The sequence below is a fragment of the Calliphora vicina genome, chromosome 4 (assembly GCF_958450345.1).
Source record: "Calliphora vicina chromosome 4, idCalVici1.1, whole genome shotgun sequence".
NCBI classification, from domain to species: Eukaryota; Metazoa; Arthropoda; class Insecta; order Diptera; family Calliphoridae; genus Calliphora; species Calliphora vicina.
This window is the reverse complement of record NC_088783.1, coordinates 97,851,207-97,869,263: the sequence shown is the minus strand read 5'-3', so window position 1 is coordinate 97,869,263 and position 18,057 is coordinate 97,851,207. Positions and strand designations below refer to the sequence as shown.

The 18,057-nt window shown below is 29.1% G+C and overlaps 1 protein-coding gene across 1 annotated transcript in view; it reads right to left on the bottom strand.

Annotated features, from left to right (window-relative positions):
• Positions 1–2,142: 2,142 nt before the first annotated feature.
• Positions 2,143–18,057, bottom strand: part of LOC135956926 (uncharacterized) — a 41,514-nt gene continuing 25,599 nt past the window's right edge. Inside the window, exons 4-6 of the mRNA XM_065507537.1 lie at positions 9,567–9,765; positions 8,551–8,716; positions 2,143–2,940 (exon numbers count right to left, since the gene is read on the bottom strand). Coding sequence (XP_065363609.1) covers positions 2,831–2,940; positions 8,551–8,716; positions 9,567–9,765 — 475 coding nt within the window. The 3' untranslated portion in view covers positions 2,143–2,830. The remainder of the gene's footprint in view (positions 2,941–8,550; positions 8,717–9,566; positions 9,766–18,057) is intronic.

Below are 18,057 nucleotides of genomic sequence, written 5' to 3'. Positions count from 1 at the left end.
TCTCTATTAAATATATTGACATTTTTGTCTGTAGCCCAATTCTTCCAGGGCCTCCTTGAGACTACTTTGCTACTTTTGAGTTGATATGTATAAAAAAATTTCTTACTGTCATTTAGGTTCTAGTGTACACAACTATTTTACAACACCTCCTTTTCTTATTGGAACAATATGAAAATTATATATATAAGCTATTGGAGCTAGTTTCACGAAGGAATATTGGTGATGATTTTAACGGGTTTCGGATGGATTTATCATCCTGTTGATGATTAAAATCATTCTCACTCAAGAGAGCAAAACGGTTGCTTTTCAAGGGGTTATCAGTAATTTTTTTTTCAAAAGGCAAACTTTTCTGGGGACTTAAATTTCGGTTATTAATTCTTATATATACTGGTTATGTCATACAAAAATAATTTTAACCGACAGTATAACTATTAGTTAACACTTAACCAAGCTTCGTGTTAATTGGTGTAACTGGCACCCCTTGATGTAGCATTATCTTCCATTATGGTATTTTCAGTGATAAATACAATAAAACTCGCATTTATGTACCATTAGTCATATTCCGGAAAGAAATTTGTATGGGGGTAGGAGAAATCAAAAACCGATTCTTACCATTTACACTAGAGTTTGTAAATTTATTGTAGGAGTTGCGTGTAAAATATTTCATGGTATGTATTATCTGAAATACACTAAACTTGGAGGTTGTCTCACATTTGGTTCTCTATTGAGCCTATTTTACTGTTTTTCAATATTTTTATGTAGCTTGGACGTGAAAATGTTTTACACAAACAGACGGACATAGCTCAATCTACTTAGAATTGATATATGGGCAATTCTACGAGAATGACTACCACGACCGAAAACCGAAAAACCCTTGAAACTTTTTTTCAAGATGATTTGAATAGGAGAAAACACTAAAATATTACTATGTGTAAGTATGTAGAGCTTATTACAACATTTTATTGGCAAAAATCATAATATAACAATAAAAGGTAGAATCACTACAAAATATGTTCTCAATTCTACATGCCTTGAATTGTCAGACTAATATAAAATAAAAAATAAAAGTACAATTGAAAAATAACATCAAAAATTAACTAAATTGAAAAATATTTTAAATTCAATTTAAATGTTTATCTGAACAAAATGTAAGATTTATAAAATGTCCTGAAAATAAAATTAAAGAATGGAACTGATTTGCATGCATAATTTCAATGACTCCGATTATATTGAACTGTATTTCAAATATAAACAAAATATTTCTCAATTTTCATTTGTTATTATTCGTATTTTTGGATTTCTGTTTTTTATTTTTCTATTATTTGACGTAACAAGGCATAGCATTTTAAACTCTCTCCCTAGTGATTCTACCTTCTAATGGTTGTATCATGGGCAAAAATAATAGTTTATACCGACTATATTTAATTTTTTAATTTAATTGACATGTTTTAGGCTAAAATTACGGTTAAAACTAAGCTCCCAATTAGCATATAGTATGAAATGAATTTGACTCTGATTGTTTATTTGATATTACAAAATGGATTACTGAAACCGAATGTATATTTTCTATTAATTTTTTTTAGTTTTTACAGAATATATATTGTTTTATTATAAGAGAAAAATCTGTCACGTACGATATTAAATTTATTTTTATTATTAAATCATCCAAAGATTGTTTTTATTTAAATATAGCGGATTGTAAAGGACAAATATTTCGTTTAGTATAAGAAATTAAAAGAAAACATTACGCCTCTCACGATTCGAAAATTTTCGCATATTTCTACATGTACTTCAAAATGACTTCCATTTTATGTCACGTACGATATACCCTTATTTCGCTCGTTATTTTGGACAACAATGTTTCGAAAGAACTTTTTATTATTTTAAAATATAGTACCCTCTGAATGGAATATAAAGACCAAATTATTTTTCAGATACTCTTATTTTTGCAAAATGTATTCCACTCTATAGGCATACAAATGTCACATACGATGAGATGGAATTGACCATACATATGTACTTTGTTGGGCCTCAAATGAATATTTCTCAATGTTACACACAGAATGACAAACTATATACCTTAATTCACAACTTTAGGTTGTGGGGGGTATATATTCAAATTAGTTGAAACCATTACTGAGATAAGATAATAAACAAATTTATTTGCATTTTGTGTGAGTTTTTTATACAACAAATTTTTGTCAAAAACACTCGTAAGTACATATATATGTATATATATATTAAAATAAAACTTAGTCTAAATATGTATGTATTGTTTATTGAATGCAGTACATATGTAACTATATATAAATTTTATCCTAAATTTTGAATAAGTTTATTAAAAGGTTGTGAGCTTTATTGATTCTTGGAAGACAAATATAATATATATTTAAGATTGCAGCTTACAGAGTAGACTTAGTAACGTATAATATATAATTACATACATAATAATTTCTTATATTCTTAAGGTTCGTTGTAAAAATGTTTAATATCGTTGACTCAAGTCTTTTGTTCGTACATTTAATATGTATACACATATTTCTCCTTTCTTGTTCAATGTAACGTTTTCTTTCTTTTAAAATACATAATTAAATATAAACAGTAAAAAATATTGTATGTACATATGTACGATATGTTGATTATAATAAATAATTTTGATGTTCACTAGAATTTTTATTTAGATATTAATTTCCGGTCTCTATAAATCATCCAATAATTATGTATGTAGTTTACACCATCTTTAAAACGTATTTCATAAATTGGTACACATTTGGAATGATGAAAAAAAAATTGGCTTAGAAAATTTGTGATATTGATGGTGTATTCCTTCTTAATAGTTGTAAGGTCCATATTGTGACCCATGGTAATATGGACCGGCAAACATTTGAGGTTGAGGGTAATTGGCGTAGGGTGGATAAGGTGGTTGTTTTTGTGAATAAACTGTAAAGAAACAAAATAAGTGTATTACAAGTGAAAATATACAAGAATTACAGTATAAGCTGGATTTGCGAAACCACCTATTATTTCAAGAGAAACCTTTTCAACAAAAATTTAAGACATTTTAAGATATTTACTGAATATTAATAAATTTCAAATATGTAGTATATGTATTGTTACGTTTTAACCTTTTCAAAACGTTTGTTTATTTCCTTTAAACAAACCGGATACTTTTGATTGCAAATAAAAGCCGTTTAGTAGTTTAAAAATTGTAACAACTCTTTATTTATTTGAAATGTACAACAACCACAGAATTAAATAGTCACTCAATGTTTTTTATACACGTTTATAAATTCTCAGAAATACAGACACTTTATGATGTACACGAATTCACTTGAAAAACACAGCACTAAGTTGATGTTTGTTCGAAAAGCGTCTCTGACGACTGCAACCTCTGTCACTATTTATAACACTAGAAAGCTCTATTTCTACAATATTCTTTAAATGAATATTCGAATTCGAATATACGGTCGCAGCAAACAGCGTTGCCATACTTACGATCAATGGTCAACTGAAAGCTTTTATTCATGTTAATAATGCCCACAGATATGTTAAAGTTTTGGCACTGGTATTTGAATCAGCCGTTAAAATTGTTATATTTGAATTCAAGTACAATTTCGTAACAGTATATACATTAGGGCTGGTTGATTAAAAAATCGAACAAGTGACAAGGAAAATCGTACTCTAGGGATCAAAATAAGAAACTTTGCCCAAGGAACCATACCTCTAAAATGAATTCTGATGTTCCTTATTTTGACCCAAATGTCAATTTCAATTTACGGCACGGGTTCTAGTTATCCGATTGCACTTAAATAGTGCAGTAGTTAGTTTTAGCTAGTAATGAACAAAATAAGACCCATCCAAAGCAAATATATTATTTAAGGGCATGTCTAATGCACATACAGTAGCCCAATAAAGTCTACATACAGCAAAAATAATTGTGTTACTTTAGTTTAACCCTCTGCAACTGATGTGGATAAATTTTTACAATATAACTGATGTGTGGTCATTTTTAAACTTATTTACTATGTTGAAGTTTCTGACTAGCACCTTATTTGCCTTATTTATAGCAGTAAATAGTTTTCAAGCTAACATAATATTAAAATTTGAATTAAATGACGTTTTTTTTAAAGTATGACTTATTTAATTTAGTTCCACTTTAGGAAGGTACGCAAAATTTGCTTTTTGCGGTGTCTAGCAGACTACGACATCAGTTGCAGAGGGTTAAAGCAGTTCTTCTATTTTTATATATATATATAGTAATACACGTCGATTTTAGCAAAAATAAACTCTAATAACGCCAAAAAGTTAACCGTTGTAAGAGTTATTGTCGGTCACGCCTACTTTTGGGAGGGCTGGGTTTTTAAGTTTCATAATATTTTTGAACATTAAAGCCCAAAACCCCAAAAAAAAATAATTTATTGTCGGTCACGCCTACTTTTGGGAGGGCTGAGTTTTTAAGTTTCATAATATTTTTGAACATTAAAGCCCAAAAAACCAAAAAAAAAAATTTCGTTATTTGACTCAGAATCCATAATTCGAATAACGGTGAAATTTTGAACATGATAGGAAATGTTGCTAAACCCGATTTAAGTGATGTTGTTTTAACTTTTTATAGTCTGAATTTATTTGTTTAACAAATATATTTCATTACTTTTAACTTAAAAATACAGCTTTCAATGAAAAAAATTTAATTTGAATTCCTGTATGTAAACTTTATTGGGCTACTGTATGTATTTCTACGAATTTTATTTTTATTTCTTATTTTCTTCACATTTATTTATGCCTTTTTTGTATGTATTTATAAATACATAACCGACATACATACATATATGAAAACTAAATTTATGGAATTGTAATACATATGTAAGTATTTGAAAATCCAATAAATTTTTTTGTTTATACCAAAGTTGGCTACCGATTCGAAACGGTAAAAAGGTAACGGTAACACTAATATGGATTATTTCGTAACGGTGTATTTTAAGGTTAGAGGTAGCTTAGCAGTAATGGTAGCCAACCTTGGTTTAGACGATGAAATTGTATTATGGTACATACATTTTAAGCAAGTATTAATACTCATTATCAGGGCAACCAAAAATATGCAATATCATATTTATTGCTGTTCGTCGTATAAATATATGAGTTAGTTATTTATACGTTTCAAACAATTATAAGAATTTTGGCATCGATTTGGTAGTGCATATTTTGCTCTATACAGCATATTTTAGCATATTTTGCGTTTTATAGCATATTTTTGCATATTTAACTCATAACTGCATATTTTTGTTGCATATTTTATTTTTGTTTACTTAATAGAATATTATTGTTTGTATTATAATTTTTAATTTTTATATTTTACTATTTTGTTAAGGTCCAATTATAATTGGACTAAGCTACTTAAAGAAAACTCGACTTATCTTCATTGACTTAAGGACAGCGTTGTCAACTATTTTTAACTAAAACGCGCCGTCCATACTGCCAGAACGAGCTAAAAATTACATTTTAATATAAAATCACTAAAAATAATATTAAATTCAACTATTTGGGGTTTTAATTCTGGAACAATAGTATATTTTACATTAAAATACTATTTTTAAGTTTAATATTTCAGTTACATTTTTGATATTTTAAATTAAGTTTAGTGCTGCTAGAATAAATTTTGAAAATTCCCTACACTGATTGAATAAAATACTTGATAAGATTTTTTGGATGTAGGGAAACATTTATTTAATGAAATTTTATGCAGAGTTCTTCTATCGAAAATGATTCCGTCTTATCTTTATTGTTTCACTGGCATAATTTGAAATTTTTAAGATGATTTTCCATTTTTTCAAATCAAAAACAAAATAAGAAAACGCGCTGATTTAGCGCCTTTTTCAAAAAAAGCGCTAAGAGGAAAAAATGTGACTTTTGCATTCTTAAAAAGCGCTAAATATGGCGCGAAAAGCGCTAAATTGTCAACGCTGCTTAAGGAGCTTAGTTTCCATATATTTGAATTAAATTAAAAATATACTCACACAAATATCAAAATTTAACAAATAGTAAAAAATACTAAAAAAAATTAAAAGAAAATTTCAAATCCATTTCAATTTTTTACCAACAAATGGCACACCCTCGAGTTTTTTAAATATAGATTTAGTTTGAAAATTTGAAAACTTAATAGCCCTGACAGACATGTGGTTTCTATACCACGATATGTATACTACGTACATATTCATAGTATACGAACCAGCTTTACACCATAGTGTTTGATGGTTTAATTATAGTATAGGTTGACACTAGGGTTCCTAATTTACCGGACTTCATTCATTCCCGGGAGGAAATTAAAAAATCGTTGCATTTTCGGAAATTCCCGGGAATTTTTTAACAATAAATTAAACCAAAAATCAGAAATTTGTTTTCGTATAAATTGACTTATAATTTTACCAGGGTTTTAAAAGAAGTATAAAATAAATATAAAATTTGGTTGTTGGTCCAGCCTTTAAAAGAGTTTCTAATTTAATAGTGTTATTTGATCGGTATTGAGTCGTAGTTTTAATCAGTATGAAATCAATGGCGCATATTCATAAACGATCACCAAGTGTTGACTTTTTTAAGTACCTATTTAAGTTATTCACAATTGGTTACTTTCAGCACAATTAGTTAGCACTTAATCATGGGTAAAGTTGTAACTAAATGCCAACTACTAATACAGTAATTTTTACTTACCTGCACAATCAACTTTGCACGATATTTTGTGCAGGTAAGTTAAAAATGCAGTTAACCTCAATGCACTTACCTGCTCATTGATGCTGGTAAGTGCATTTACAGTTTACTGCCCAAAAAAACAGCTAACGGCAAATAATTTACACGAAGCTTTGTGATTTTTCCGTCTAAAAATAACGTCAAATTGATATTTTAGCTACTTTTAAAATGATTAAAAAGTGTACAACATATTTTTTCATTCAAAATCGTATTTTTCTTATTTGTTTTGATTTAATTTTGTATTAGGCAGCTAATTAAAATTTTTTCATGAAAACCAGTTATAGCTTCCAAAAGTATTATGTACTTATCTTAAATGTGCAGGTATGAACAATACACTTAAATTAACGAATTTATATGGAGTTTGGTAAATAAATATACAAAACACAAGTTTTTCACAAAAAATCACAAAAAACAGCTGATTGATTTCATTTTAATACATGTATACAAAAAGAAAATAATCTAGAGATGTGTTTTTTTTTGTCAACAACATTCTATTGAAAAATTTAATTTTACATGCCCTTATTTTAATTGATTTACATACAAATTACAACTATAAATTTTGTATGTACTTTTTAGAGAACAAAAATAGTTTTTTAATAGCTTTATAAGCCTTTTAAATAATTACAATATATATCGATCGAAATATTATCGACATTTTGTTTTCTCTACATGTCAAAGCAGTAACTAAGCTAGTTATGAATTGTGAATAAGATCTACAACCAAAGTAAATTAATAAAGTAGACTCAGTAGAACAGCTGACTATTTTTTTTACTTTGGTCTGAACTGTCAATTCACTTGTGGTTGTTGTGGCGAAAAATACAACAAGCCCAAAAGCAAAAACAACAACAGGCAACTTTGATAGCTCAGACCTTAAACCAAAAACAAAATTGCTTGTGGTTTTTGTAAATGTTGTATTTGTTGTATTACTGTCGCTACTTTATTAATTTACTTTGTCTACAACTATCTATGAACTGTTTTTTAGTTTCTGTTTTACTAGTTCCGACTTTAGATATGATTTATGAATATGCGCCAATATATTTTTTTTTAATTAAAAAACTTTAGAATGTCAAATCTATAAAACATACGTAGTTAGAGAAAATTTTCAAATCTGATTGTAGATAAACAAATTTGAACCACTATTATTGTAATTATTTTCTCTAAATATGAATTAAGAGCATAAACATTACATTTGATTCATTATTAATAACCAAATTTTTCTGCTGTGGCTGGCTTGTGTTGAGTGAAAAAAAATCGGTTATTTTAACAGTATACTGCTATGCCAACTGACTATCTGTTGCTAGAACAGAAAAAATCTATGGATATAATAGAATAATTCAATTAGCAACAAATTTGGCCATCGAAAAGTATCTGAATATTGCAACTATTAGAAGAAAACTTATGAAGAAATTCCCGAAAATTCCCGACAAACATTTCCAGAAAATTATTATTATATTATATTATATATTTTTTTAATAAAACTTTGAAATCAAATAGAAAACCATCTATTTTTAAGTGCATTTTTTTAATATTTTAAGAGCATATTTTTCGTGCATATTTTATGCGCATAAAACCCTTTTTAGAGCATATTTTTGGTTGCCCGGCTCATTATTGTAGTCTGAAAATACCATTAACAAAATCTTATAAACTATTTGATTATTCCATGGTCGGTTAATGCAACAAAGTCGGTTATTACATCGATACTAAGTTACTATATGTTGCGCAAATCGAGTTTTATACCATAATTTAATTACAATACATCCGCTAAGTCTCAATATGATTTGAAGAACCTAAGTTTGTTTGTATATCTACCTGGCATGAGGTATTGTAAATTTAGTTGTTCCTCCTTTTCGCGCTCACTTCTCAAGCAGACTGCAGCACCCGATAATAGTATAGCCGATAGTAGACAAGATCCAACTCCAGCCCATGCAACAATGTAAGACCAGTCATAACTAATTTTGGTGTTGTCCTTTAAGACCTTTGAACAAATACAATTTATTAATATGTATGTTTTTTACACAGAAAAAACTATTTCTTAAACCGTTTCAATTCAAATATTTGTCACATATTGAACTGGTTTCAATTATTTCATAATAAAATCAAGTATTCATTTGCTCAAAAACAAAATTTCTTGATATTTTCTATTGAATTTTGAATTTGATTATTTTGACAATTGAATATACAATTTTCGTTAGTCCCGGTCCACACTGTGAAACATTTGCTGCAAAACATTTTTAAATTCTCCTTTGAAACTGCATTCGTGTCCACACAGTAAAGTTTTTGCTTTTCAGATTTTGACATTTCTGTACAGTACGAATACGAACGAATAAATGTGGATGACATACTCAACAAAAACTTCATGTACATGAAACAAAGTTCCCTTTTTCATTCCTCTTTCCCCTTTCATCAACAAACTCAAATGTTTTGCAGCAAATGTTTCACAGTGTGGACCGGGACTTATTGGTTGAATTTCAAATACAAAAAATATTAAATAGATAATTTTCGTAATTGAAAACACATTTTTGTTATTTTTTGTGTTTCAATTACGAAAATTATCTATTCAATAATTTTTGTATTTGAAATTCAACCAATAACGAAAATTGTATATTCAATTGTCAAAATAATCAAATTCAAAACTCAAAATTCAATAGAAAATATCAAGAAATTTTGTTTTTGAGCAAATGAATACTTGATTTAATTATGAAATAATTGAAACCAGTTCAATATGGGATAAATGTTTGAATTGAAAGTTAATTTTTTCTGTGTATATAAGAAAAATAATAATGAGCAGTATATTTCGAAATTCACGAAACTCAAAAAATACTAACAGTATTCCATTGTTGGTAAAAATCCTCTCCAACAACTTTTTCCTTTTCAAAAAATTCTACGGTATGCCAAAGGCCCATAGCACCAGCCGCAAGCAGGCATGTCGCTAATAACAGTATTGATGTTGCTGTTATAGCACCAGATGATCTTTTCCAGCATCCAGAAAGACCGGTCCAAAAAGCACAAAATGTTGTTATAAAGCTGTAAATATATTAAAATATTAATAAGTAGGTATGTATAAAACAATTTTTCTCGTATTCCTCAAAACTAATTACAAAGTTATGCTTAAAAATCTATATGAGGTTTTTTTTAATAATTCATCGAAACATGAAAATATTACTATATGTATGTTTATTATCTCAGTAAGTTGTTAACCATATGACATAATTGTGGAAAATCTTTAGAAAATGGTAGATCCCTTTTTTGAATTATCTTTTGTTAATAGAAAATTTTTTGGTTCAATATACTGTCTTCAAAAGGAAATGATTTTTAGAACGGGTTAGGTGCGATACCTTGTCGAACATGTTTGTTAACTCCCTACATTTATTTAATTTTAATCAAAAAACGCAATCATACATTTTTTAAAAAAATATTGAATGTTTTAAAAAAGACAGCAATTGTCTTTTGGCCAACTTTTTCACAATGATGGCTTGAAATTTAATAATAAATTGGAACCAACAAAGACACAAAATAAGTAAAAGAAAATGTGATAAGTCTCAAAGATCGTCACTGTTTTGAAAATGTATATGAGGAAAATCAAATATTTCGGAGAATCATAACGCACAACCAGCAGAGCATTGCAAATCGCGTATAATATTAACTAGATTTTTTAAGTATTAAACATTTCTCGATTTTGAAGAATTAGTGCAAAAAAATTAAATTAAAAATGTTTATTTTTAGTGTACTTCAATAATTATTTAAGATATTTCAAGAGAGTTGGTATATTTTTATTGTGTTGAGGTTTATTGAAAAAGTAAAAAATATTTAAAATACAATATTAAACATAATACATTGAATACTTGATTGGTACAGTAAATTATATTGAACTTCAAGTCTTCACACCAACACCCCCACTAGAATTGAAGTTCTCTTAAACCAAGATTTAGGCGGCATTCATTAAATTTTCCGGCAGGTAATGGTTTAGTAAGTATGTCTGCTACCATGTCTTCAGTACCAATATGATTTATTTGTATAGAATTATTTTGCACCAGCTCGCGAACAAAGTGATGACGAATGTCGATATGTTTTGAACGAGCGTGATATAAATTGTTATGTGCCAAAGCGATAGCACTTTTGTTGTCCGAAAATAGCTTCCAAGGTTTTTCTTTTTCATCATATATCTCATAGTATAATGATTTTAGCCAAATTATTTCTTGACATGCTGCAGCCATTGCCATGTATTCAGCCTCTGTTGTAGAGAGTGCCACAGTAGTTTGCCTTTTTGAATTCCAAGATATAACAGAGCCTTCAAATAAAAATGCGTAGCCTGTTGTAGAACGACGATTATCTAAATTATTTGCCCAGTCGGCATCTGCAAAACCAGTAACTTCACCATCTGACTGTTTGGAAAATTCAAGTTTTAATTTTATAGTATTTTTTAAATATCTGAACACACGTTTGACAGCAACCCAATGTGCCTTCCCAGGATTTTTATTAAACCTAGAAAGTATGCCCACTGCATATGTAATATCAGGTCGGCTTATCTGTCCTGCGTACAGAAGACTACCTACAGCTTCTTGGTATGGAATCTTCTTCATTTCATTTTTATCTTCTTCAGAACTTGGAGACAATTCAAATGATAGCTTTTGATTGCAATCTAGTGGTGTACTAACTCCTTTGCTTTCTGTCATATTGAATCTTTTAATTATGTCTTGCAAATACAATTCTTGATCAATCCACAGTTTTCCATTTTCTCTGTCACGTGTTATTTTCATACCAAGTATAAAATTCGCATTTCCAATATCTTTCATTTTAAAATTTGACATTAAATATGTTTTGATCTTGTTTTTCATCTTTGAATTATTGGAAAAAATCAAAATATCGTCAACATATATTGCTATGTACATCCTTATTTCCCCTTCTACGTAGTAATATATACACGGATCAGTTTTGGATTGAATCATTCCAAAGTCAATTAATGTTTTACTTAGTTTTTGATTCCAACACCTGCTTGCCTGCTTCAATCCATATAAGGATTTTTTCAACTTACAGACTTTACCATCTTGATTTTGAAAACATTCTGGAAATTTCATATAAATTTCTTCTTCCAAGTCACTTTGTAAAAATGCTGTGACAACATCCATTTGATCAATGTCTAAGTTATGTTTAACAGCCAAAGCAAGTAGTAAACGAATAGACGAGTATCTTACAACTGGCGAGAATGTCTCCTCATAATCAATCCCCTTCTTTTGTGAGTACCCTTTTATCACCAAACGAGCCTTATATCTTAATATTTTTCCCGTAGAATCACGTTTAATTTTAAAACACCACTTGTTCGATATTGGTTTTTTGTCCTTTGGTAAATCACATTCTATCCAAGTATTGTTATCAAGTAAAGCTTTGTACTCTTCTTCCATTGCACATTTCCATAATTGAGCTTGAGGGCCATTAAGTGCTTCTTTTACATTAGTAGGTTCTGTAAATTCAACGTTTGATAACGAGCTGGTACTTTACGGATTCTAGTAGAACGTCTCATGTTTTCAGTTTCAGAATTTTCGACATTTATGACTTCTTCTAGATGTACATTATCACTTACGATATTTTCAGCACTATCACTTAATGAGATTGTTGGAGTATTTACGCTTGAAGTAGGAATAGTTAAAGCATCATCCTCTGAATAATATCTTTCGGAATCCGAATCAGTTTCATCATTGTTTATATTATCATTTATTGGGCTAACAACATTATTCGTTTCTTTATCAAATGTAATGTAGAATACATTGTCATTTCTTTTATCAGAATCTTCATGAAATTTGTTCTCAAAAAATACTGCATTTCTACTAATTGTTATTTTCTTCGTTTTTGGATTCAGGAATCTATATGCTTTAGATGTACCACAGTATCCAACAAATAACAATTCTATACCTTTAGGGTCAAGCTTTTTGCGCTTCTCTTTTGGAACCTGTACAATAGCCATACAACCAAATACTTTTAGGTGCTTCAATGTAGGCTTACGTCCTGACCAAACTTCTTCAGGAGTGCCATTATCATGAGCTTTACATGGTAACCTATTTACCAAATATACAGCTGTGTTTACGGCCTCTGCCCAATATTTTTTTTATTTAAATTTGCATGAATTAACAAGCATCTAGCCTTTTCAATTATGGTTCGGTTCATCCTCTCAGCTAGACCGTTTTGTTCTGGAGTGTATGGAGCAGTTGTTTGGTGTATAATGCCAGAAGAATTAATAATCTCATTCATTCTTCGATTACAGAATTCAGTTCCATTATCAGTACGTAGAACTTTTATTTTTAGACCAGTCTGGTTCTCTACAAGGTTTTTAAATTCTTCAAATATTTTTACAACTTGATCCTTGGATTTTAAAAAGTATCCGAAAACTTTTCTACTGTAATCATCAATAAAAGTCAATAGATATCGAGAATCACTAAATGAAGTTTCCTCCATTGGACCACATAAATCGGAATGCACAATGCCTAAAAGCTCTTTTGCTCTAGATCCACTATCTTTAAATGGTAATCGACTAATTTTTCCCTTAATACACACCGTACAACTTTCATTTTGTAAAGAAACATCTTCCATACCATGAACCATATTAACAACCTTTTTTAAATTTTCATTGCATGGATGTCCTAGTCTCATGTGCCATTTGTCAAAAGCAATGCTTTTTGCAGAATAGTTTTTTAAATTTGTTTTATTTAATTTATACATATCATCTATCAATGAGCCTGTTGCAATTATTTCATTATCGGAATCAATGACTTTGCATCCACTAGAATCAAATATTACCTTATGTTTATGTTTGACTATTTTGGAAATTGACAATAAATTTGAATTAGTATCAGGAAGATATAAAACATCACGTAAAATTATATCACTAGGATTTTCACCAACTTTGACCTTCATATTGATATCACCCATTAAATTCCCCTTCATTACAGAATTATTCGCTGTTATAATTTCAAATTCAGAACAGTTCCTTAAATTGTCGAACAAAAATTTATTGTTACACATGTGAGACGTTGCTCCTGAATCAAAATACCAATCACTTGACATTGTACTTCTAGCAGATAAAGCTAACATAGTCTTCTTTGAAGTACTTTTATTATTGTTTTTATTTTTAGGGCAATTTATTTGAATATGACCATACTCACGACAACCATAACATTGAGTTTTCTTAAAGTTCTTCTTATTTTGAGGCTTTGCTACATGTGGCTTAGTAACGAGGGCTGAAGATTTTGAGTTTATAGATTTTGTGTCTTGAAGAAGCTTAGTTTTCACATAATCTCCTGATATTTGCACACCGGAACTTTCAATTCCCATTATCATAGGTTGATAATAATCTGGGAGACCCGCCAACATTAACGTGCCGATCCATTCATCAGTAACTTTCATACCGACACTAGAAAGTTTGTTTGACGTTGACATGATGACATTTACAAAATCTTCCATCGAATCGCAATCTTCCATCTTGGTTGTAATTAATTTTCTCAGCAAACTTACTCTGCGTGTAAGTCCAGAATCATCAAAGGCTTTGATAAAATTATCCCATATTTCTTTTGCTGTTGAAACATTTTGAATATGCACAAAAAGTAGAGGGTCCACTAGCAAAATCAATTTTGAACGAGCCATAACAATTTTCTTGATATCTTGCTCCGTTCCTAGCACAGACTCCCACAAACCTTCCATTTCAAAATAAGCCTTTATAGCGAATTTCCATTGCTCCCAGTTATCTCGACCTTTTAGCCGTTCTATTTGCGGTAAACCGGAAAACGACATTTTCAGAATAAATTATTCAGAAAATCTTTTTAATTTTCTTTTGTTAAAAATTTTAAAATATTTTATATATTTTATTTTTTTTATGACAATTTATTCAACGAGCTCCTGGGCCCATAACCTATTGTGTTGAGGTTTATTGAAAAAGTAAAAAATATTTAAAATACAATATTAAACACAATACATTGAATACTTGATTGGTACAGTAAATTATATTGAACTTCAAGTCTTCACACCAACAATTTTTAATTATAACTTAATAAAAAAATAACTTTTGCTCGCAAATTGAAAAATTATTTATTTATTTTTAGTCAAAATCTCCAACATTTTTGATATTCCTGATATTTATGTTTCTGCTGAATAAATATGGTTCTTATTGTTCTCTGGACAAACGTTATGGATATTCATGTTGACCGGTTGGGAGTTCATATAAGTAATGCTCCAGTTGAATTTGCTTACTTTCGTCAAAAAATATTATATTACCCAAAAAACATCAATTGTAGGTCTTTATGTAATCTAAATTAGATTTCGATTAAAATCTCAGTAGTATATTTTACTAGATTTTAATTAGATGTCCCATTTCAAAATCTAGTTTATAATGGGATTTTGGCAAAATCTTTTTAAATTTGATTAGATTTTACAAATTATCGATAAACCAGCATAACTTTTGCGCGCAATGATAAAAATTACAAATGTGAACGAAAAAATATGCAGAGGTTCTCATGTAGTACGGAAATTCTTCTAGTTCTTCATGATTACTTCGTTTTAGTGAAATAACGGTATTCTTAAAGTTACAAATTCATACATATGAATTTGTAACCATATTTTTTTTGACTGTATTCTTAAAGTTACAACGCACTATGTGTCCAAAAGCCAAAATTGATGCAAAAAATTATTTCCAAGAGATCTAGCATCATAAAACTTTGTGTAGAGACCCCTGCTGCTAAAAATTTTAGCCTAAAATAAGTATTTTCAAAAAATTGGCAATACCCCCTCCCCTCTTTTCTGTTTTGTTGCATTTGCTTAATTCTGTTATTTTCCTATGTTTTTTTTAACAGACGTTTTTAAATCAGCAAATCGATGGCTTAATATAGAAAGGTCGTATCTCAACTTTTAGTTACTTTACAGGAGAAGGAAAAACCTCAATAATATCAGAAAGTGAAATTGAAAAAAAAAATTAAAAATTTGTAATATATCAAAAAATAATTTTAGAAAAGTTTAAAACAAACAACTTTTCTAAAAATATTTTTTGATAAACTAAAAAATATGCATTCAACTTTAAATGAGTTAGGGGTTTTTCTTTCAAACAATTTTTTAAATGAGTTAGGGCCTTTTTATAATTACTGTAAATCTGTTATTCGTCAACATAGGAAACTGAATTTTTTAAGGGAGGTCTATTTGAGTTTTGTCTACCAGAATATGTAAAAACCCGATATTGAATAAAAATGAGATACGACCTTTCTATATTAAGCCATCGAAATATTAGTTTTTGGTTAACATAAGAACAGATTTATTTTTTGTCTATGTTATTTTGCTTAACATAGACAAAACGTGATCACAGCCATTGTTTAAAAGAACAGTGATTTATAAATCACGTGCACTGAGAACGACGTTCTTCAAAAGTCACGCTCATCTCAAATAGATACATAAGTATTAATAAAAGAATTTTAAGTCCACAGAAGAAGTCCACATAATAACTTTGTAATTTCCACAGCTTTATAATTTTAACTAATAAAGTGTTACCATAATTTTCAAATACAAATATTTCTGGAGAAAATGTTAGTGTTAACAATTTTAGTTATTAAAACAATCGATTAACCGTTAATCGGTTAACCGATTAATTTCAAATAACAAATAAACCGATTAATTTGTTTCGATTAACCGATTAACCGAAATTCCTTTTTTTTTGCACTTTAACATATTTTTTTGTATTTATTTTTCCATTTCAATTCAAATACAAATTTCAAATTAAAATTCAGCCCAATTATGAATAAAAAGTCCCCGGGACTTTTTTTGTCCTTTTCTCATTTTTCCTATTCAAATTCAATGGGAAAAAATGTTTTATTCATAATTGGGCTGATTATCTATTTTTTGGGACATCGAAGAAAAATGTTTAGTGAGAATAACAACTGACATATTTAATTTACATGTATTTGAAACTTTGTTTGCATTAACATGTACAGAACTTAACGAAACTAAACGAAAATATCAAAAGTATTCAATATCTAAAACAATCCAAAAAGGATACCAATGGTATAACAAAAGATTTGATATGCTTAGAAAAACCTAAAAAAAAAAACTGAGATATTGGATATTCATTATCATGCTTTCGATTTCTCCAACATCTACATCAGCGAGAGAGTTTTATCCAAGTAGTTTTATTAAATCTAAAGAAAAAACTCGTTTAAAAGGAAAAAAATTAAATTATATTATTTTTTTAAAAGATTATTTCAGAAGATCTCACTAAAATACTAAAAAAATCAAATGTGTATACAAAAAGGATCTCAAATACCATATTTGCTATTATTTTTTGGTTGAATTGTTATGTTTTGTTTGTTTTTTATGTTTTTGTACACAAAATTCGTGGTTTTATTTTCAATATAAAATTATAATAGACATTATTCGGTTAATCGAATAATTTTAAATTAACCGATTATTAATCGAATAAATTTAAACCCCGATTAATTATTTGCTCGGTTAACCGATTAAACCAGAATCCCGATTAATTGAATACCCTAGTAAATATGTCTAAAACTAATTATTGGCAACTCTGTTTGTCTTCACTTGTATGAAAGTGTCAAAAATCACTGTGCAGCTAAATTCACTAGACAGTGAGCTGCAGATGACTGCATGTGTGATTGTGTTAGTGCAAAAGTGTGAGTGTATTGAGTTTTTCGAACTCCCAGCAGTTCTAGGAGTACCGAACTAGTGATTTTACCCATCATTTAGGGTTGGAGCTAGTTACTTCAATAGCCACGTGACTAGTCATTTTAGCAAGGGCATGAACTAAGTAGGGGGTCAATTGTCTCTTTTTGATTACAGATGGTCCAAAGTAGGCAACGCATTGGCTTCACATACTGGTTACATAGCGTCAGTTACCTTACTAGCTTTGTAACTGGTTACTTCATCAGCTACTTGACTAGTTATTTTAACACGTACATGTCCTAAGCAGCATGACTCTTTTGATTACAATGTGACTATCTGATAGCTGATCGAAAGTAGTCAACGCTGCTGGTGGGTAAAATAAAGTTCAGTAGAGAGTAAGAGACACTAAAGTGACTACTGACTTCATGCTAAATATGTTACATGGAATATCAGTATACTTAAGCAAAAATAAAAATAAACTGTGTGAGAATTATATCAACACAATTTGTATAAAACCAGTTTGTACGAATTACTCACAAAACGTTTAAAGTGACTACACTCCAGATTACTTAGAGACACTTAAGTGTCAATTGTCTTCACGATAGATTACTTGGGATGCATAAAGTACAATGTGCACACACGTGTCAAATGACCAAAATATATAAATTGTAGTCA